The sequence below is a fragment of the Hypanus sabinus genome, chromosome 3 (genome assembly GCF_030144855.1).
Source record: "Hypanus sabinus isolate sHypSab1 chromosome 3, sHypSab1.hap1, whole genome shotgun sequence".
NCBI classification, from domain to species: Eukaryota; Metazoa; Chordata; class Chondrichthyes; order Myliobatiformes; family Dasyatidae; genus Hypanus; species Hypanus sabinus.
Window position 1 is genome coordinate 31,351,939 of NC_082708.1, and position 22,761 is coordinate 31,374,699.

Consider the following 22,761-nt stretch of genomic DNA (forward strand, 5'->3'; position numbering starts at 1 on the left):
TAGGAACGCTCTACTCTCAGATAGCGGGGGAAACCTGTTTTTCATGTAGTGCAATGGACTCAAGGACTCCATAAACGTAGGTTCTCAGTATTATTTACTTTTTTTTGTATTTGCGCAGTGTCTTTTGCATATTGGTTGTTTGTCAGTCTTTGTAGTTCTTCATTGATTCTATTGTTTTTTTTGTCTGCTATGAATTTCTGCTAGGAAGTGAATCTCATGTTGGTAGTGTATGTACAATGAAGTATAGGATTGAGATTTTCAAAAGCTCATAAGAAAAATGCTGATTGTTTAAGAGGTTGAGGAATTAATGAGGTATTGTACATATCTATGTTCTGTCCATATGATCAATGCTTACTCCCCAAGGTCTGACATCTTATCTTGAACAACATACGTAAACTACTGGAGGAATTCAGGTCGGGAAGCATCTATGGAAATGAATAAACAGTCGACGTTTCAGGCTAGACCCATCTTCAGGACTGGGAAGGAAAGGGGAAAACAGAATAAGAAGCTGGGGGGTTGGGGGAGGGAGAAGGAGGTTAGCTAGAAGGTGGTGGGTGAAGCCTGGTGGGTAGGAAAAGTAAAGGGCTGGAGGGGAAGGAGTCTGATAAGAGAGAAGAGTGGACCATGGGGAAGGAGGTTAACTAGAAGGTGGTGGGTGAAGCCAGGTGGATAGGGAAGGTAAAGAGCTGGAGTGGAAGGAATCTGATCGGAAAGGAGAGTGGACCATGGAGATCACTTCAGCCTCGTTTCCACCTTGTTTATAGTTGAGTCTAATGATAAGTGATGGGTAGCTTCATAAAATGGACAAAATCACAGCCTCACCCTCTTCTGCCTTGTTCTCACTCTCTCATTTTTGTCCGTTTTGTCCTTTATCAGCTGGGATCCACACACCTGTCAAAAGACCAATTGTGGTAAATGGTGAGGAGCAACCTGGGGAACAAGTCATGTGCATAGTTCTTAAATGATTGACATTAACCTCTAAATACCTGTAATTTACTGTGTCTAAGGTATTTTATATATAAAAGCAAGGGTCTTGTAATTGTTATAGTAGTTCAAACTGCAGGTCACAGTATGATATCTTAACAGCATTTGTGAAGTGTTGATTATGTATAGCTTTGATCAATATTTAATATTATTTTTACAGTTTTATAGACGACTAACAGAAGAATTATCTCAGAAGCGATGGGAGCGTATTTCTGTATCACAGCCAATGCAGTCAGCTAGTAAACCACAAGTATGTACTATTGTGCTATTCCGTGATTTATTGTGTTAAGACAAAAAAAGTGCAGAAATATACTCAAGCCAATTTAGAACCTATATGCAACTAACCCTAGCCTTGAATCTGCTACACAGCTTTGTACCCGTTTCCCATTTGTGCTTTGCACTTTTAATGTATCGAGTTGTTATTTTTTCTTGTTTATTCAGCTGAATGATAATGCACTTCCATTTTATTATCAGGGTAAAGACAATTGTAAGTACAGCAAAACTTTGGTCTGATGACATTTAAAACTCCATATATCAATAATGTACATTGTTTTTGTGTACTGTTGACCATTGTTTCAACGTGTCATGTCTGTACCACGGTTTTCAGCCAAGCTAATAATTTTGTAGTCACGTTCATTAATAAATAGATAACTTCAATTCAAGCTCTTAGAACTGAAAGAGAAGGAAAGGACTCCTTGTCCCATCTCACTAGATTAGATTTTCTCAAAGTTTAATAGTTCTTTCAGTAAGCAGACAGAGACAATTGTCTAGAAGGTCTGTTCAGAGATATCATTCTATATAATGTAGTGACAAAAATTTAAGATTAATTTCTGAATTCTCTATACATAATGCCAGTGATGAGAATACAAAGCACAAGAGATTATGCAGATGCTGGATACTGTGAGTACCACACACAAAATGCTGGAGGACTGAAGAGAGCCCTAATGAGCTCAACGTCAACTACTTATCTCTCTCCTTAGGTGCTGCCTGACCTGCTGAGTTCCTCCAGCATTTTGAGTGTGTTGCACATGAAAATATAAAACCTATATTTTGTGCTTCCCTCAGTTGTCACTGCATGGGCAACATGGTAGGGGCTTGAAAAGCATGAAAGCTCCTTTGCTTGAAAGAGGATTAAGTTTAACAACGCTGATTAGTAAAAATAACTGGCCTCCCTTTATATTGCATTTCCTCTGAGAGTTTTTAACAATCGTAAATAGTAGGAAATATTTGCATTTGTGAAAGACCAAAAACAATGAATAGAAGATTTGTCCTGTAAAATAAATAAGAATGTCCTATTTTTACAGGCAGGAAGAGTGAGAGCTGTAGGAATTGTGGGTATTGAAAGGAAGCTGGAAGAGAAACGAAAGGAGACCGACAAAAACATCTCTGAAGTAAGTTCTTCTAAATGTTCAAGGCCAGCCACACGTCTGATTCTACTGAGACCATTTCCTGTACATTGCTGGCGTGAGTGCAGTGTTAAAGCAGGACTCTCTGTGGTGGTTATTGCTTGAAGAATCAGAGTGGGTGAATGGTATTTAAGAAGGGAATATTTTTTAATATTTCCATGTTTAGTTTGTGTACAAATAAGGTAGAAGTTCCAAACTTTGTGCTTTTTAATCTACCGTAGAAACTTCAAAGAAAGTGAGATGTTAGCTGTTTAAACCCAGAAGGCAATGCAGTTAGTGTAGCTGTTTGTTCCAGTGTCTCCGCAGCATAATGGAGGTGCCGGAGGTAAATTAACAGACTAGTAACTTAATGGTCAGTAATTATTACCCATCCTTTACTGCCCTGAACAAAATAGTAGTAAGCCACAATCTTGGACTCCACGATTCTATTGGGGAAGGAAATTCTAGTTTTTAGACCCACTGGCAAAGAATTTCCAATACGACGAATAAACTCTTCTCGGGCTTCCAGCAGGGTACAGGTATGGTACAGGTACTGGCTGGAAGCCCGAGAAGAGTTTATTTGTCATAAATGCAGGGAAAGCATCTGATCCTTTTTCAATGTTCAGTATGTTTCCAATTCAGGATGGTATGTGACTTAGAGGAGAAGACACAAGGTGTATCCATGTGCCTAAAACTATTGTCCTTAGTGGTAGGGGTCCTCCTGAAGCAACTTGGCCTCATAACTGCAGTGCATTTTGTAAATGATACACACTGCAGCCACTCTGCACTGGTACTGAAGGAATGAATGTTCAGGGTGGTGGATGGAGTTCCAAACAAGTGAGCTGTTTTGTCTTTAATTATCTCAAGCAGACTCATCGAGGCAAGTGGAAAGTATTCGATCACTTTCCTGTCTTGTGCCATGTAGATATTGATAAGATTTAGCGTGTCAAGAGATGAGTCATTTCCCATGTGATATCCAGCCTTTGAGCTACGTCTGACTTTCTGGGCAATGGAAATCAGTGTGCTGGTGGTTGGGATCTCAGTAAAAGTGCTACCAATCACTGTTAGAAGTACCTGGTAGACTTGCTATTACCTGGCACAATAACTGCACAAATGCAACTTGCCAGTTATCAGCCAATCAATGTTGCTGAATGCTCTTATGTGATATTTCATTTGCTGAAGGATTACCAACAGAATTGAACATTGTGCTACCATCATCAATCATCCCCTCTTCTGACTTTATGATAGAGAGAAAATTACTGCTGAATTAGCTGAAGATAGCTGTGCCCGGGAAACTGTCCTAGGCAACTCCTGCCGTGACTGACCTCCTCCAACAACAACAACCGTCTTCCTTTGTGTGAGGTATGACTCCAGCCACTAGAGTGTTTTCCCTTTCAGGCCCAAAGATTCCAGTTTTACTGAGGCTGCTTGAAACCACACTCAGTCAAATGCCACCGAGATGTCAAGGGCGGTGACGCTGCCTGTTAATGCTCGTCTGATGGTGGACATTGAAATACCTGAAGAGGGCTGAATTGAGGACTGTGCCTTGGGGAATTCCTGTAGTGATGCCCTCACTGGTATAAACAGCAGTCACCCCCAACTCATTAGCTACATACACTTGGTGGCCACTTCCTTGGGTAAACCTGTGCGCCTGCTCGTTAATGCAAATATCAAATCAGCCAATCATGTGGCAGCAACTCAATGTATAAAAACATGCAAACTTGGGCAAGAGGTTCAGTTGTTGTTCAGATCAAACACCAGAATGGGGAAGAAAGGTGATGTGATATAAGTGATTTTGACCATGGAATAATTGTTGATGCCATATGGGGTGGTTTGAGTATCTGGGAATCTGTTGATGTCTAGGGATTTTTTTACACACAACAGTCTAGATAGAAAATAGTGCACAAAACAAAAAACATCCAGTGAATGTCAGTTCTGTTGGTAAAACGCCTTGTTAATGAGAGCGGTCAGAAGTGAGTGGCCAGACTGGTTCAAACTGACAGGAAGGTGACAGTAACTCAAATAAGCAGGCATTAGAACAATGGAGTGCAGAAGGGCATCTCTGAATGCACAACACGTCAAACCTTGTGTACAGCAGCAGAAGACCACACTGGGTTCTGCTCCTGGACTTAATAAAGTGGCTACTAAGTGTATCGGGCAGATTTGCATCTTTACTACTGTTGATGGTCCACAACACCTCATGGAATGGAGCTGTCAGACTTGCTCTTGGTTTTTCTGATTTAACTTTCTTTTGAAGCAACGTGACACAATAGTTCAATAGTTCCATTTAATATCAGAGAACATATTAAATATACAATTCTTCCTCTCTACAGTCATCCTCGAAATAAGAAAAACCCCAAAAGACTGTTTGGCAGAAAAAAGATGTAAGAAGCCCGATGCCCCCCTCCCTCTTCCCTCACACAAACAGCACCAACTTTCCCCACTCCCCTTCCCAAAATTATTCTGGCATAAAGCATCAGCATTCCCACCACCCACCATGCAAACAATAGCAAAATAAGATGACAAATGTTATCATGTTTTATGGGGTTAAAGTACAATGTACTCCAAAAGATAAAACAAGCAACACTTTATTATAAAAATAATCTGTTTGCTGAATTTCTTTTTAAATCCTTTTGTTATGACAAGCTATTTTGTTTTACTGGATGTATTGTGTCATATTTAGTGACCCCCCCCCCCCCCCCCGCCCCAGGTTTTAGTAAAGGTTTCCTGCCGGCCCTGTTTGTCACTGATAAGAATCCTGCTGTTTATCAGAGGAAGTTCCTGTTAGGTGTGTGCCTATTCTCCTTTGTTCATGGAATCTCTCTGAACAATTCTGTCATGGTGTAGCCGAAGTAGACTATTTAGTGGGCGTTTAAAGGAAAAATAGTCCTGCAACTTTCCACGAGGCTTTCAGTTTATCATCCCAAAGAATTCTTGGCATTTATATTTACTTTTGCTTCAAAAATTTGTAATGTTCTATAATGCGGTTTAGAGGCATGTTGAGGTTTTTAATAAGGAATAAGAAATAGCTTATACATTATGACTGTTGGTATACACACTTTATTAGGTACAGGAATAGAACCCGTTGTGCTCTTCTGCTGCTGTAGCCCATCCACTTCAAGGTTCATTGTGCTGTGTGTTCAAAGATGTTCTTCTGCACACCATGTTGCACAGCACATGGTTATTTGAATTACTGTCGCCTTCCTGTCAGCTTGAACCAGTCTGGCTATTCCCCTCTGACCTCTCTCAACAATAAGGTGTTTCCACCCACAGAACTGCAGCTTGCTGGATGTTTGTTGTTTTTTGCATCATGCTCTGTAAGCTCTAGAGACTGCTGTGCATGAAAATCCCAGGAGATCAGCAGTTTCTGAGGTACTCAAACCACCCCATCTGGCACCAACAATCTGTCAAAGTCAAAGTCACTTAGGTCACGTTTCTTTCCCATTCTGTTATTTGGTCTTAGCAACAATCGAATCTCTTGACATTGTCTATGTGTATTTATGGTGCTGCCACATGATTGGCCAGTTAGGTATTTGCATTAACAAGCAAATAAAGTGGCCACTGAGTGTATGTTTTTAAAATATTATCTTGAAGTTAAAATGTTAAGGTATGATTTTTCATTTCAAATAACTGGAAATATATGGTTCTTATAGATTAATATCGATCATTATCGATTATTATCGATTATTATTGATTATTACATATTATTATCGATCAGTAAGTGTATAATATTTAGCTAAAACATGAGGCTATTCATTTTCTTTAAATTGATGTTTAGTTTTCTTTTGATTACCAGTGGTGCTTTTTATATTTATCATGTTCTTGTGAGATAGCTCCCAGAGCAGTCCTATCCCTTTACTTATTTTCCTGTAACTTATTTTCTTCTATATCCCCATCAACTCTACCCAGATTATCCTGCCTAAGAGTAGTTTGCAGCAACCAATTACCTTATCGAACCAGCTGGTCCGTGGAATGTGGGAGGAACCCACACACCACAGGGAGACCGTGCAGAGTGCACACAAACACCACAGGAGGTCAGGGGGTAACATGGCTCATTTTGCTGCATCACTGTTCTGCCTAGAATTATCTTAAGGAATTTCTAAATGCAGGTTGCTAGAGTAGTATATTGGACTGGATTGAGCTCAATCCAGCCTGCATGGCAAGAGTTGCATGATTTTTTTAAGGTATAGCGAAGCCCTCAGGTCTTGCTGTTGTAGCTGTCCCATGAAGAGTAACTGGGCTTCAGGTATCACACTCAGATCATCCTGATGGCAGTTTTGACAGCTCATTGTGGCCACAAGCTATTGATCCATGCGCCAATGCAGGAGCACCCGTACATTGTTATAATTCACAAGAAATTCTGGATTTATTGAACAATAGTCTGCAACAACTGAGCCCTGACTCAGACTCAATTTTGTGCAGAACCATTGCCTGCAGTTCAGCAGCTTCTAGTAGACCATTGCATTTCTCCAGCATTGTAGCAGCTGATAGGTTCTTCTGCACCAGTGCATGTTTCGGTAAGATTGTGGAGTACCGTTTCTTGGCACCACTATCCTCTGTTTACTCTTCCCTTAGGATTCCTTAATGTTGATAGTTCACAAAAGAGTACACTGTATATATATATATATATTAATGAGGTAAATTGTAGTGATCATATTTCTACAAATAGCTCATGGCAGGGGAGCTGTTGGTAGAATATTTGAAGGTTCAATCCCTGCCTTCAGCCTTAAAGTCCTATTATCTAGGTTGACATTTCAGGGTATCACTGAAGGACCACTGCTTTGTTAAAAAACACATTCCTTTCCAGGACCAGTTACATCAAAATCCTCTGTCTTTACTCCATAAGAAGTAGTTTGCAAGCAAAGCAGGAATATATTTTTAATTTCATGGCCCTCGGATATCAACTTAACCAAATCATCTAGGCATTTACCTCATTGTCTTTGCAGAATCATGCAGTATGCAAGTTGCAAGTGCATTTACCTTGCTTCAAGAAATACTCGTGCAGCAGTAATTGAGAATGTAACACCTTGGGGAGAATTCTCCTTGACTCATAATTTTTTTAAAAAAATTCTGTTTCCTGGAGAAAGATGTGTTTTTTTCATTTCTAAATGGAGTCTCATGTTGCTACTGTGGTGTTGTTTGTTTCCTCTTTCAAGCTGTTCACACATAACAAACCAGATTTCACTGTACGATGCATTTCTCTATATGTTTCAATGTACATGTGGTAACTAAAGCTGAATCTGAATCATTCGGTGCTTGCTTTTATGTGAAAGTGCATGTTATTGTTATAAATATTAAATTTCTCCCTTTCAGGGAAGCATACTGAGAATTCGCTTGAAATAGTGTGCTTTCTATTATGAGTGTAAAGTGTAGAACAGGAATGCATCCTGGGAGTGATTTTGCAATGCTATTGGAATTATTTGTATTTCCATTTGAATCTAAATTGTTTATTTTTTAAAAAAGATTTATAACTTTATTTTTCATTCTTGAGCCCAACTTTAAAACATGCTTTACAAATCTGCCTCAAAAATCACCATCTATCTACCCTACAAAAAAAAAGTTTTTGCCCTGAAACTCCCCATATTTGTCCTACTAGAAAACAATAGTTCCCTGCAATTAGAAAATGGTAAAATGATGCCATGGCTAGTTCCTTTTTGTTCAAGCTGTTCACAACTTGACGTTTCCTCCGTTACTGCAATTAATTGCTTTTTAAAATTGATTCCAATATATTTAGCTTTATTGCTCTGCTTGAAATTTCAAATACTGTGTTACTTACAAGTTGAAGCATCTCTTGGTATCCATTTTTAATTTGCCTTTCTTTCACCTGCTTTCCACCATCCAGCTATTATATAATTTAAATCAGAATTCCAAATTATACAAGGGGTGATTGATAAGTTTGTGGCCTAAGGTAGAAGGAGTCAATTTTAGAAAGCCTAGCACATTTTTCAACATAGTCCCCTCCAACATGTACACACTTAGACCAGTGGTCGTGGAGCATACGGATCTTGGACCTCCAGAAAGTGTCCACCCCTCGTATTCATAAGTTGGAAAACAGGAGCAAGATCCACTTAGCTATTCAATTTTGTCCTGCCACCCAATAAGATTGAGACTGAATTAATTGTAGCTGAGTTCTACATTCCCACTTAACCCCAATAATTTTCTTTTCCTGTTCATCAATAATCTATCTACCTTTGTTAAAAATATTCAAAGATTCTACTTCCACCACTCTTTAAGGAAGAGGGATCCTAAGATTAGTTGCCCTATGAGAGGGGAAGAAGCACCTATCAGTGCCTTAATTAAGCAAATCCTTATTTTTAAACAGAGACCCCCCCCCCCAATTTGAGATTCTTTTGCAATCTCTGTGTATCCATCCTGTCAAGACTCTGTTAACTCCCAGCTGACACAACCCTGACCTGTCCATCCTGCCCTCATAAGGCAAACCATCCCATTCCTTCCTCGTGAAAATTCTCTGAACTGCTTCCAACCCGCTCACATCCTTTGCCATTGCACTTAACTCACCTTTATGCCTCTATTTTGGCAACCCGAGGACTCTTAAAGCTTTTATGATAATTGATTCCAATGCAGGGACAGACCTCATGACATTTTCACAAAATTTCTGGCACATTAATGTTTCCCGTATCTCTCAGCAACCAAAATCAGTCACTTTATTTGAGGTGTGATCTGGCAGGAGTACTCGGTCAACATTCTGTTCACATTTTACAGTCATATTTCTGACCTTTAACCTTTATACAATTAATTACAGCACTGTTGTGATTTTTTTTTAAATATTATGACTACTACTGACTGCAGAAGTTTGATTGTAAGCTGAATTTCTTCCCACTTCTTTTTCTAGGCTTTTGAAGATCTCGATAAATTAATGAAAAAGGTAGGTTATTGCCATCTTTCACGTGAGCTGATATTACCTAAAGCTTAAATAACTATCTCAAATCAATTACTGAAAATGTGAGTGCTGGAAGGTTACAGCTGGTCAGGCATTATCAGGCCCTTTGGCTCATTTAGTCTGCGCCAAACCAATAGTTGGACTAGTCCCATCAACCTGAATCCGGACCGTAGCCCTCCATATCCCTCCCATCCAGATACCTATCACAATTTCTTTTAATTGTTGAAACTAAACCCACATCCACCAGTTGCACTGCCAGGATGTTACACACTCTCACTACCCTCTGAAGAAGTTCCCCTCATGTTCCCCTTAAACATTTCACCTTTAACCTATGACCTCGAGTTGTAGTCTCACCCAACCTCAGTGGAAAAAGCTAGTTTGCATTTACCCTTTCTATACCCCTCATAATTTTGTACACCTCTATCAAATCTCCACTCAGCCTTTTAGAGAATAAATTTTTATCCTGTTCAACCTTTCCCAATAACTCAGGTCCCAACAACATCCTTGTTAAAATTTTCTCCGCTATTTCAATCTTACTTGCATCTTTCTTGTAGGTAGGTGACCATAACTGCACACAATACTTCAAATGAGGCCTCACCAACTTCTTATATAATTTAAAAATCGGATCCTAACTCCTGTATGCAGTACATTGATTTATTATTATGCCAAAAGCTTTCTTTATGAACCTATCTAGCTGTGATGTCACTTTAAATTAATTATGAATCTCTATTTTCAGATCCCTCTGTTCTACCACACCCTAGCAGTGTAAGACCTACACTGGTTGGTACTCCCAAAGTGCAGCACCTCACACTTGTCTGGATTAAATTCCATTAGCGATTTTACAGCCCATTTTTCCAGCTGGTCCATATCCTTCTGCAAGCCATGATAGCCTTCCTTACTGTCCACTACAACCACAATCTTGGTATTGTCCACAAATTTGCTGATCCGGTTTACCACGCTATCTTTCAGATTGTTGATATAAATGACAAATAACAATGGGCCCAGCACCAATCCCTTTGGCACAGCACTGGTCACAGGCCTCCAGTCAGTGTGGCAACCACCTACTACCACTCTCTGGCTTCTCCCGTAAAGGCAAAGTCTAATTCAATTTACTACCTCATCTTGAATGCCGAGCGACTGAAGCTTCTTGACCAACCTCCCATGTGGGACCTTGTCAAATGCCATGTAGACAACATTCACTGCCTTGCCTTCATCAACTTTCATGGCAACTTCCTCAAAAAAAGATTTGTTAGACACAATTTACCATGCACAAGGCCATGTCAACAATCCTTGATCAGTACCTGTCTATCCAAATACTTAAATACCTAGTCCCTCAGAACAATTTACAGTATCTTTTCCACTACTGATGTCAGGCTCACTGGCCTTGAATTTCCTTGCTTATTCTTAGAGTCTTTCTTAAACAATGGAACAACATTAGCTATTCTCCAATCTGCACCCATGACTAAGGATGCTTTAGGGCCCCTGTAGTTTCTGCATTAGCCTCCCACAGAGTCTCAGGGAACACCTTGGGGATTTATCCATCCTAATTTCTCTCAGTATAGCAAACACCTTCACCTATGTAATCTGTATAGAGTCCATGACCTAGCTGCAGCATTTCCTCTCATCTATAGACAGTGTCTATCTCCCGAGTGTATACACATACAAAAAATCCATTTGAGGTCTACCCCATCTCTTTCAAAGTACTGAATAAGTACTTAAATAAGCTGTGAAAGGAATTACTTGAATCTCAGCATACTTTTAAACATACTGTAGCTTTAAGATGAGAGGGGGAAAGTTTAAAGGGGTTGTACCGGGCAGTGTTTTTTTTTACACGGAGAGTAGTAGATTCTTGGAATGCATTGCAAGAGTGGAAGCAGTGGTGTTAAAGAGGCTTTTAGACAGGCACATCAATAGCAATTCATCAGTGTTTCCAGCATTTTCTGCTCATGTTTTTTTTATGTGCAGCATACTCTGTTCAGTTTTCAAATTTCCAGCACCTGCAAAATTTTTTTCAAATGTTCAGCTACCAGTAAATTATAGAATATGTTCAGTGTAAATTAAGTGACCAAAGTGCATTCTTTTGTAGGCCAAGGAGATGGTTGACTTGTCAAAGTCAATAGCAAACAAAATCAAGGAGAAGCAGGGAGATATTTCTGAGGATGAGGTAAGAAGTATATCAAAAAATCTTTTAGAGCCTTAGTTGATTTCAAAGTCATATTTGAAAACTATCATCAATCGAGTTAGCCGGCTGGTGGCATCAGCGCCAGACTTCAGAAGCGAAGGCTCCCAAGTTCGAACCCAGTCGGCCCCCCCGGGCATGCTTTCCATCCGCGCTGGATTGAGCGCGGAGCTAGCCACTCGGCCTCGTAAAAAAAACAAGGGTCGAGTCAGGAACATTCATATCGTGACCTGGTTAATTTGAAAGGAGATCAATCCCGACACTGCACGCCAGACTATCTGGTGTGACACACTATGAAATGGAAATCAATCGAGTTGGTTCAGAGAAATGTTATTTTACGTATCTGATCTAAGTAAATTAGCCAATTTGCTCAATGTACTTCTTTTGTTAATTTTGATTGGATATTACAGAGTTTTATAAAATTGTGTATGTTAGTAATACTTGTTGGTTTGTACAATATCACCCTTCTCTGAGCTTGAATAAGAGGTGAATAAGTTTCAGCTAGAATTGATAATGTCAAATTTCAATTATCCTCCATTGGAGTGGAGGTTAAATTGAGTAAGGCTTATTTCAAGGAAGAAAGAAAAGCTAACAATAAGTGACAAGAGCAAAGGAACAATTTCACTGCCCATTCTTTGAAGTGACAAAGCACAATCACCTTGGGTCCCACACCACCAAGTTCAGGAACAGTAATCACCCGTCAACCATCAGGCTCCTGAACCAGAGAGGGTAACTTCACAAACCCCAACATTGAACTGATACCAGAACCTATGGACTCACCTTCAAGGACTCAACAACTCATGTTCTCAATATTTATTACCTTTCTTTTAAATTATTTTTTATTTTTGGATTTGCACAATTTGTTGTCTTTTGCTCGTTGGATGTTTATCCATCTTTGCAGTTTTTCTTTGATCTTGTTGTGTTTCTTTGTAATTGCTGTGATCGTCTGCAAGAAAGTGAATCTCAGGTTAGTAGATGGTGACATATAAGTACTTTGATAACAAATTTACTTTGAACTTTGATAAAGAGGTCAGAGAAAACCAGAGCAACACAAACGACCAGCCAAAAGATTTTGGCTCGAAACATCGACCATACTTTTTTCCATAGATGCTGCCTGGCCTGCCGAGCTCCTCCAGCATTTTGTGTGTTGCTCAGATTTCCAGTGTCTGCAGATTTTCTTGTTAGAGAAAACCAGATACTTGACAAAATACTTGAACTTTATTGTTGTTGCCAACCAATTGTCAGTCTTAACAAAGATTACCTTAATTGTTTGCTTCCGTGGTTTGCAATGACATTAACCATATAGACACAGCTCAGCACATCACAGAAACCAGCCTACCCTCTATGCATTCGGTCTGTACCTCTCACTCTATCAGTCAGGCAGCCAGCATAATCAAAGACTCCATTCACCCCAGACGTATAAAAACTTGAAAGCTTATACCACATTCTGAAGTACCACTTCCACTGTTGTCAGAATTGTGAACAATATGATGGACTCTGGACTACCTCGTTGTGATCTTAGACTTCATTGTTTACCTGCACTGTATTTTCTCTGGAGCTTTTGCATTGTTATTATTTTACCTTGTTTTAACTCAAAGCATTGGGTAAGGGTTTTGATCTGTAGGAACAGTATGCAGAAGAAGTTTTTCACTGTAGCTTGGTAGATATGACAGAAAGAAACTAATACCGATATACAGTAGGTTCATGTGAAGCGATGAGATGAAATTTACTCATAAATAGCAGCAGATCAACTGAACCCAGTGGAAAGATTTTTTTCCTCTGTCACATCTGTTTCTTAAAATCTAGAATAAAGTTCAAACACGTGAAATTTTATCCAGCCTCTTACATGAAACACAAATCTATATAAAAAAATGTGTTTTCTATTGCATAGACGATCCGTTTCAAATCCTATCTGTTGAGCATGGGAATAGCTAATCCAGTTACCAGAGAAACGCATGGATCTGGAACACATTATCACATGCAACTGGCGAAACAGCTGGCAGGAATGTTGCAAGCTCCATTAGAGGTAAATGCATTTTTGTTTTTTCCCACCACACACACTAGCATTCTACTGAATAATTTTCTGATGCTCAAAATAAAATTATCACTAGACTAAAAATTATAAAGCATTTATAGAAAAATTATAATAATATAATACCCTCCCACACATCACAGGTGCATCGGGCGGCAACCTTGCCATTTCTTTAGCGTTTGACTGTTTTACGAGGCAGAATTGCTAGCTTGAGGCTCGACCCAGCGTGGCTGGAAAGCGTGCAAGGAGCCAGCTGAATTCAAAGCCAGGACAACTCGCCTTGAAGTCTGGTGCAGGTGCCACTACACCACCAGCCGGCATATAAAAATAATACAAAGCACTAAATGCTTTAGTAAATCTTATAGGATTCTCAGCTCAGCAAGTCGAGCTACTGTCTCGTGCTCCACTGATCTCCAATGCTGACAGTGTGTATGGAATTTCCAGTCTTTCTGCAACTGCATGGGTTTCCTCTGTGTGTTCCAGTTTCATCTGCATTGGCAACAATGTGCAGGTTAATGGTTAATTGAGCACTGTGAATGTCCCAAGTGTGGATATGAGTGACAGAATCTGAAGGGAGTTGATGGGAATGTGGGAGTGTCAAAGTAACTGTTGTCACCAAAATTAAAGTAACTAAAATAACGGCACAGAATGCACGCACTCGTACGACTCAAGAATTCCTTTTATTATACTCGTGCACAAGAAGGACAGCATGGCCCCCTTTCACCCACAGTGTTCTGAAGTCCGAACAGAAAACTGCTCTCTCTATACAGAATTGGCTTATCTGTTATGGATATTGATCATTGTAAAATGTATCTGTTTGAATTCCTTATTCGCAAGATCAATTGCCATTCACAACAGTGATGCTAAAGTCAATCGAAACTTAAAGCAGACAGTTGAAGATATTTTGAAGTTACGCTGGTAAAGACAATAAAACTTTAGTTGTTGGGTATGTTTCACATCCTTCTGTTATTTCGTCTGTCTCCGGCATCCCCTGTTGTGTAAAGGGATGCTATGGTTTAGGAAAACCTTTCTGGAAAAGTCTCGTTTGTCTTGTGGACACACTGGCAGTCACCCCAGCCCATTGTGTCTGCAGTAAACAGGGGTGTCTCTGGTGGCCTCACTTGACTACAGCTGCCCCAGTCTATTATTGTCTTGCTGCAACTTCCACAGGAGAATAAAATGGATTAGGTATATGATTAGTGTAAAAGTTTGATGGTAATCACTGGCAGTGGGTCAAAGGGCCTGTTTCTATAATATATCTCACCTTGGTATTTCTACGTTTCATGATGTACCCAATATTATTTGACAGTGGTGCTACTCGTAATCCCAAGACTCATCCATATTCTATACCCATGTACAAATTGATCTCACATTTTTATGTCCAGTCAACTTCCCAGCCCTATAATTTACCCTCCCCTTCTGATGGTTTCACCTATCACCTACCACCTTCCTCCCCTCCCTCCACCTTCTTGCTCCATTTTTCCAGTCCCGTTGAAGGGTCTTGGCCTGAAATGTCAACTAATTACTTTTTTCCATAGATGCTGCCTGGCCTGCTGAGTTCCTCCAGCATTTTCTGTGTGATGCCTGGATTTCCAGCATTGGCAGTTTTTCTTGTGATACAAATCTTTGCTGCTATATCCTAGAATACAATAAAAGTAATGCTTTTGATTTAGTCAGTCACCACAAGTAAGTGGTAGTGATTGTAAACTGCTGGATGTTGAAAAAGGGTACTCTCTGCCCCATGAAAATGTGAACTATTAGAGGAGCATTACCTTCCCACTGTACAGCATATTAGAAGATAATGGCGTGATTAATTTGGAATCAATATAGTGTCAAATACATAGTTGATATAAAATAGAAAAAGCAGAGTTGTTGAGTATTTCTCACAAAATGCTGGAGGAACTCAGCAGGTGAGGCAGCATCAATGGAGGGAAATGAACACTCGATGTTTCAGGCCAGGACCCTTCATCAGGACTGGAAAGGAAGGGGGAAGAGCCAGAGTAAGGTGGGGGGAGGAGAGGGAGTACGAGCTGACAAGTGATAAATGAGACCAGGTGAGGGGGTAGGTGGGTTGGTGGGGGAGGGGTGTTAAGTAGAAGCTGGGAGGTGAGAGGTGGAAAGGGGTAAAGGGCTGAGGAGGAAGGAACCCAACAGGAGAAGGGAGTGGCCACAGGAGAAAATGAAGGAAGAGGGAAACTAGGAGTGAGAAGTGTGTAAGAAAATACTCTTCATCTTGACAGGAGCAAGGTGGAATGATGGCACTGACAGAGGTCTACTGTTTAACAAACCGTGCTCGAGGAATGGAGGTAATGCCATAATGCGCAAATAGAAATTTAATGTTCACATAGATATAATATCAAACTTGCCATTGCAATGTAAACTAGATCAACTAAAGCATCTAAAACTGACATTGGTTGCTTAAGAGGTTTTTACACCCAGGCATAAAGACAGATGGTTATAAGCAATTATTGTATTTTGTTGTTATTGATCAGCACTTAAGTGTTGCAGGTCATTGAACGGATCTCTCTTCCCAGGATAAGACACCTGAAGGGTCAGATGAGGGTGCCTCAAATACAACCCCTCCAGTACTCACTGAAGGCAATATTGCCTCTCTGTTGAGATTTTAAGTTCTACCGACTATTTTGCCTCTTTACAAGATTTCCTCCCTGATGTTAGTTAGGAACACATCATCTGAACGGAGAGCTGGCACCTGCTGTTTTGAATTGACAAACTGTTTTAAAACTAAAATCCAGAGTGTGCCAAGTATTATCAATATCCATTTTATGACTTTGTATTTTAAAATCGTAAGGCAGTGTTTTTCTCGGTTTAACTTCAGTTCCTTTAGTAATTATTGTATCTTGTTTCCATCAGCTTCTCTCACCAGAAGATTTAGTGAATGCTTGCAAAATGTTTGAGGCACTGAAGTTACCAATGAGGCAAGTGGACGTATGTCCATATTAATTATGCATGCGCTCAGTAGATTAAAATGGCAACAGCTGATGCATTTCCTTCCACATTCAATTATGAGTTTGTGGTAATTCAACTGACTTGATGTTGAATGAATTTGGCTTCTTCCATCTTTTGTTTGTTACTTTATACATCACAGCACTACTGAAACCAATAACATAGTTTGCTGAATTGACACATTCAATTGGAGCATTTGTTTGTTAAAAAATTAGAAAATGATTGAAGCAAGATACTAATTCTGTCACAGAATATTCCTGCAGTGTGGATCATTTTGATACTGTATTTGACTTTTAAGAGATGAGGGAAGAACTGAAGACAGTTAAGCACAAATTGGGACAAATGTAGCTTAAGGCTTTTCAGTCTCAGTTAAGGTAAATGGAAATCTTTTCAAAAGCACTTGGGTGGAAAGTGGCATTGAGGAAGGAAAAAGTGGAATAACGAAATAGAATTCTTAGAGGGAACTGGGGAAGAGGATGTCAAAAACAGGTAACTGTGGGAATTGGTGGATGAGTAATAAATTATTGTTGACAGGAATTATTCTCAGGAACCTGGATATACATCAAGGAAGGGATGGGAAGAGAAGGAAATAAATAAAGTTAGGAGGAGATGGAATTGAAAGCACTCTGGGAAATGGTTCCAATTTCAGGCAAGAGTAAGAAATTGCATCAGTGTTCTCCAGGAAGATAAGTGCATGAAAGTAGGAATATTATAAAGAATGTTTCTGATTTCCTGCCAAATGGAGACATAGTCAGGACAGATTTGGGTACATGTAATAAATTGGAGGAAGTATGGGAAGTCAGGAGAGAGGTTATTCAATATAAACCTGTCCAACATAACAAAAGAGGAAGTAATAATGTACAATATCAGATTACACCAGAGTTTGAAGGAGAAGCAGAAGGCATCCAGGAGTTGGATGTAGTGGTTACTCATGTCCATAAGTAAAAGGCAGTGGTTAGGTGTGTGGTCATAGGTTAACAGTGAATGAAACCATTCCATATGGCAAGAACTGGCCAACATTTAGCACAATCCTGTTTGTTGAACATGGGGTGAAGGTGGAAGCAAACCTGAGAGGGCCAGAGATTGAGGAACACATTAATAGGAGGAAAAAAAGCAGTGATAATCCGGAATGTAATAGTTTGATATTCAGTGCTGATGTCTTAGTGAATTTGAATTGACTTTATTACTTACATCCTTCATATACATGAGGAGTAAAAATCTTTACGTTACATCTCCATTCAGCTGTGCAATTATAGTAATTTATAGTAAATACTATGTATGGCAGGATAGTCAATATAACATAGAAATACAGTTGCGTCAGCATGAATTAAGCAGTCTGATGGCAGACGGTTTTAATCTCTCCCTCTCACAATGTAGAGTGCCTTCCTGCTTCAAAACATCCACCATTGTCCCTGTACCTAATGTATGATTTTTAATAAGACATCAGTGTACTGTTCGTTGTGTCGTAGATTTATGAACAGCCTCGCAAAGCAGAGGTTTGTTCCCAAGCAACAAGTGCCACTCTTGTCTGTAAGCTTAATGACAATGTCAGGGTTAGTTGGGAAAGGAGTGACTGTTGCTTGTTCAGGTGTTGGTAGACCGAAGTGAACAATAGGAGTAATTGATTTATTATTGTCATATGTACCGAGATACAGCGAAAGGCTTGTCTTGCAATCTGTGCACATCAGTCCAATTATTACACAGTGCATTAAGGTAGAACAGGGTAAAACAATAACAATGTAAAATAAAGAGGAAGAGCTACAGATAAAATGCAATGCAGGTTAATAATGAGGTAGATTATGCAGTAAGGAGTTCAGTTTATTATACTTGGAAATTATTTACAACAACTGGATAAAAGTTGTTATTGAACCTGGTGGTACGTGCTTTGAGGCATTTGTACCTTCTGCCCAATGGGAAAGGAGCGAGAGAGAATATCCAGTGGGCATGGGCTCTTTGATTATACTGAGGCAGTGAGAAATGTAGTCAGTCTCTGTAGAGGGGAGGTTGATTTCCATGATGTGCTGATCTGTGTCCACAACACTCTGCAATTTCTTGCAATCATGTACAGAGCAGTTGCTATTATACATCTAGGTAAAATGCTTCCTATAGTGCATCAGTAAAAGTTGGTAAGGGACAATGGGGAAGTGCCAAATTTCTTCAGCCTCTTGAGCAGGTGGGTCCATAAGATTGTCATAGCCAAGAGATGTAGTGGGGATGGAGAGCATTCTGACAGGCTGCATCACTGTCTGGTATGGAAGGGCTACAGCACAGGACCGGAAGAAGCTGCAGAGGGTTGTAAATCTAGTCAGCTTCATCTTGGATACTAGCCTATGAAGTACCCAGGAAGTCTCAGAAAGGCAGTGTCCATTATTAAGGACCCCCGCACCCAAGACATGCCCTTTTCTCACTGTTACCATCAGGTAGGAGATACAGAAGCCTGAAGGCACTCACTCAGCGATTCAGGAACAGCTTCTTCCCCTCTGCCATCCGATTCCTAATGGACTTTGAATCTTTGGACACTACCTCACTTTTTTAATATATTGTATTTCTGCTTTTGCACATTTTTTTAACCTATTCAATATACATAATTGATTTACTTGTTTATTTATTATTGTTATGTTTTATTTATTATTATTTTGTTAGATTATGTATTGCATTGAACTGCTGCTGCTAAGTTAACACATTTCACGTCACATGCCGGTGGTGATAAATCTGGTTCTGATTCTGATAAGCACCCAATACCTATTAAATGCTCTCAATGGTGTGTGTCTCAAATGGCCTCTGACAATCAAGTCCACTCCTGGCCTTCACATGTGGCTTAGCTGCTAAGCCCAGTGGAACCATTTCTACCGACAGGAGAAGTGGTTTCTGGTGCCTTAGACCAGTTACTTCAGGCGTCACACACAAAATGCTGGATGAACTCAGCAGGCTAGGCAGCATCTATGGAAAAAGGTACATTCGACATTTCTGGCTGAAACCCTTGGGCAGGACTGGAGAAGAAAAGATGAAGAGTAGGTTTATAAGGTGGGGGAGGAGAGAAAGAAACACAATAAAGAGCTGGGAAGTTGATTGGTGAAAGAGATACAGGGCTGGAGAAGGGGGAGTCCAATTGGAGAGAACAGAAGGCCATGGAAGAAAGAAAAGGGGGAAGGAACACCAGAGGGAGGTGATGGGTGGGCAAGGAGATATGGTCAGAGAGGGAAAAGTGGTTGGGGAGTGGTGAAATGAGGGGAGGACGTTTGAGAAATTGATGTTCATGTCATCAGGTTGGAGGCTACCCAAATAGAATATAAGGTGTTGTTCCTCCAACCTGAGTGTGGCCTCATCATGACCTTAGAGGAGACCGTAGATGGGAAGTGGAATTAAAATGGGTGACCACTGGGGATCCCACTTCTTCTGGCGGACGGAGTGTAGATGCTGGGTGAAGCGGTCTCCCAATCTATGTCGGGTCTCACCAATATACAGGAGGCCACACTGGAAGTATCTGATACAGTAGGTGACCCCAGGAGGTTCACGGGTGAAGTGTCGCCTCACCTGGAAAGACTGTGAGGCCCTGAATGATAGTGAGGGAGGAGGTATAGGGGCAGGTGTAGCACTTGTTCTCTTTGCATGGATAAGTGCCAGGAGGGAGATCAATGGGAAGGGACAAATGGACCAGGAAATTGCACAAGGCTGAAAGCAGAAAGTGGGGGAGGGAAAGATGAGCTTGGTGGTGGAATCCCGTTGGAGATGCCGGAAATTCTGGAAAATTATGTGCTGGGCATAGAGGCTGGTGTGGTGCTTCCCTCTGGTGCTTCTCCACCCTTTTCTTTCTTCCATGGCTTTCTGCTCTCTCTTATCAGACTCCCCCTTCTCCAGTCTTGTTTCTCCAGCTCTTTACTTCATCCCTTCCCCTCCCCCACCTTTTAAATCTACTTCTCATCTTTTCTCCCCAGTCCTGCCAAAGGGTCTTGGCCTGAAACATTGCCTGAACTTTTCTCCATGGATACTGCCTGTCCTGCTGAGTTCCTCCAGATTTCCAGCATCTGCAGATTTTCTCCTGTTTGTGATTTGATTACTTTGGGCAGATGGGTCTTGTCATCTGTGGTTGGCAGCTTATCTAGGAGGAGGAAATCTCTGATCACAAGCCCCCGCTGCCTGCAGCTACATCCACTCATGGGGAAGGCTTTGGGAGTAAACCCCAAAGAAAAATCTGGAGCTGGAGTCCCTAAGGCAGATCTACGTTGAGTTCAATGCTGACTGGCAACTCCTGTAACACCGTTGGTGCTAAGCTGTATCGGTGTCCGCCGTTCCTTTGGATTCGTCTGCTGCGTGGAGAGGGGGAGTCTGCTACATGGACAACAGCTTGCTCTCCGTATCACACTGCCATGGCCTGCGTATCACATAGTCAGCTAGGACGCAATATCCATGGTCGACCTTGATGAACAGAGGAAGTAGAGGCATTGCTGAGCTTTCTTGGCTGAATTGTCTACATAGTTGGACCAGAAAAGTATTGGTGATCACTTCTAGGAACTTGAAGCTGTCAACCCATTCGACCTCTACACTGTTGATGCAGTTGTCCCCCCCCCCCCCCCCCACCCACCACTGAAGTCAATGACCTGTTCTTTCATTTTGCGGGAAAGGTTGGGGTGGCTGTTACCATACTGAAACTTCCCCATGAAAATTCAGTGCAGAGTAAATTGGAGATCCTTGTTGAGAAAATGAGGAAAATGAGGCTTGCCATCTGTGGAAGTGTTCGAGCCACATCAGTGAGTGAACACCCCAACCGTGGGAAACAGTCGCTGAACAGCAGCAGAATGTTATAGCTATATTGATTCCAATTTTTGTTTAATATTTATTCATGTGACATTGGCATAGTCCAGTTGTGAAAAGAATAAATGGATCATATAGTAAACTACAGAGACTACAGGTTCAGCTTCAGTCTTTGTTTGTGTCTCCAGAGTTGGGAGGTGAAACGACCAGCCTCTGTGGCCTGCTGAAAAGCAATGCCAAAATGAAGTTGAGCTCCGTGGTTGAATCTGCTACTCATATAGACTGTCGAAGTTTGAGTGCAGATTGCGTTCACTCAGTTTCACCAAAGATCGACAGCTTAAGAACAGGGGAGAGGAATGGGAAGGGACTGATTTCAGATGCTGAAAAGTTGCCCTAATAACCATTGATCTCCCTGTTTCTTTGTCCTCCAAAGAAAGTGTAGGTGGCTTTCATGTGTGTGAGAATGAAACAAAAATGGCAGATTCTGTTGATTTTATGGTTTTTAATATCCTTAATAAAACAGATTTACTTTTCCTGCAGATTGCGTGTTTTTGATAGTGGAGTAATGGTGGTTCAACTACAGTCTCATAATGAAGATGAAATGATCGCATCAGCTCTGGACACTGTAAGGCATTTCCCATTTAAGAATAAGTATGCTAATAAATACCCTGAGATTAGTTTTGTTCACAAACGAATGCTAAGTACAGGCAATGATCTATCAAGACATAATCGACAACATGATCTGACGACCAGTTAGGTGCCATTTACACTCAGTGTCCACTGTATTGGCTACACCTGTACACCTGCTCATTCATGCAGATATCTGATCAGCCAATCATGTGGCAGCAAGTCAACGCATAAAAGCATGCAAACAAAGTCAGGAGGTCCAGTTGTTGTTCAGACCAAACATTAGAATGGGGAGGAAATGTGATCTAAGTGACTTGGACCATTGGTGGTATCAGTACAAGTATCTCGGAACTGCTGATCTCCTGGGATTTTCAGGCACAGCAGTCTTTACAGAGAATGGTGTGAAAAACAAAAACCTCCAGTGAATGGCGGTTCTGTGGGGGGAAATGCCTTGTTAATGAGAGAGGTCAGAAGAGAATGACCTCTTCTTCAGACTGGTTCAAGCTGACAGGAAGGTGACTAATTGAAATAACCACACGTTACAACTTGTGGTGTGCAGAAGAACATCTATGAAATCACAACACATTGAACCTTGAAGTAGATGGTTGCAGGAAAATCCTGTGTCAAAGTGTCTTTAGAGTATTTCCCTCCAAAGGGAAATGTAACATTTGTTGTTTGTTTGCTCTTTATCGGTGAAATCGATACTCAGCATGTTAATAAGTGATCGGAAGTGTATAAATGTAAGTTAATGCTCTTTTTATATCTGTCAGCTTACCATCTGACCAACTACTTATAGAGTTTCCATTTTTTCTGGACACAGGTGTCACAGAAAGGGTCCCTTAGTTCTGAAGAGTATGCTAAACTTGTGGGCATTTCAGTGCTACTGGCCAAAGAAAGGTGAGAAATTACTACTGACCTCTGTATTCTGAGACTGCGC

General features: G+C 40.6%; 1 protein-coding gene and 1 long non-coding RNA gene across 7 annotated transcripts in view; one reads left to right on the forward strand and one right to left on the reverse strand.

The window, feature by feature from the left end:
• Positions 1 to 22,761, forward strand: part of vps36 (vacuolar protein sorting 36 homolog) — a 70,617-nt gene that overhangs the window by 46,061 nt on the left and 1,795 nt on the right. Inside the window, exons 5-13 of the mRNA XM_059964010.1 lie at positions 1,145 to 1,234; positions 2,289 to 2,375; positions 9,223 to 9,255; positions 11,357 to 11,434; positions 13,341 to 13,475; positions 15,722 to 15,787; positions 16,353 to 16,417; positions 21,738 to 21,822; positions 22,645 to 22,721. Of these exons, the coding sequence (XP_059819993.1) occupies positions 1,145 to 1,234; positions 2,289 to 2,375; positions 9,223 to 9,255; positions 11,357 to 11,434; positions 13,341 to 13,475; positions 15,722 to 15,787; positions 16,353 to 16,417; positions 21,738 to 21,822; positions 22,645 to 22,721 (716 nt within the window). The remainder of the gene's footprint in view (positions 1 to 1,144; positions 1,235 to 2,288; positions 2,376 to 9,222; positions 9,256 to 11,356; positions 11,435 to 13,340; positions 13,476 to 15,721; positions 15,788 to 16,352; positions 16,418 to 21,737; positions 21,823 to 22,644; positions 22,722 to 22,761) is intronic.
• LOC132391163 (uncharacterized) overlaps positions 1 to 22,761 on the reverse strand; it is a 65,377-nt gene that overhangs the window by 26,999 nt on the left and 15,617 nt on the right. For 4 of the 6 annotated variants that reach the window (XR_009511104.1, XR_009511102.1, XR_009511106.1 and 1 more), the window contains 2 exons: positions 12,270 to 12,395; positions 823 to 891 (listed from right to left, as the gene is read on the reverse strand). This is a non-coding gene — a long non-coding RNA (uncharacterized LOC132391163). Of the gene's footprint in view, positions 1 to 822; positions 892 to 12,229; positions 13,333 to 22,761 lie in introns of those variants that run through there. The other 2 variants (XR_009511101.1, XR_009511103.1) reach the window with 2 other exon arrangements.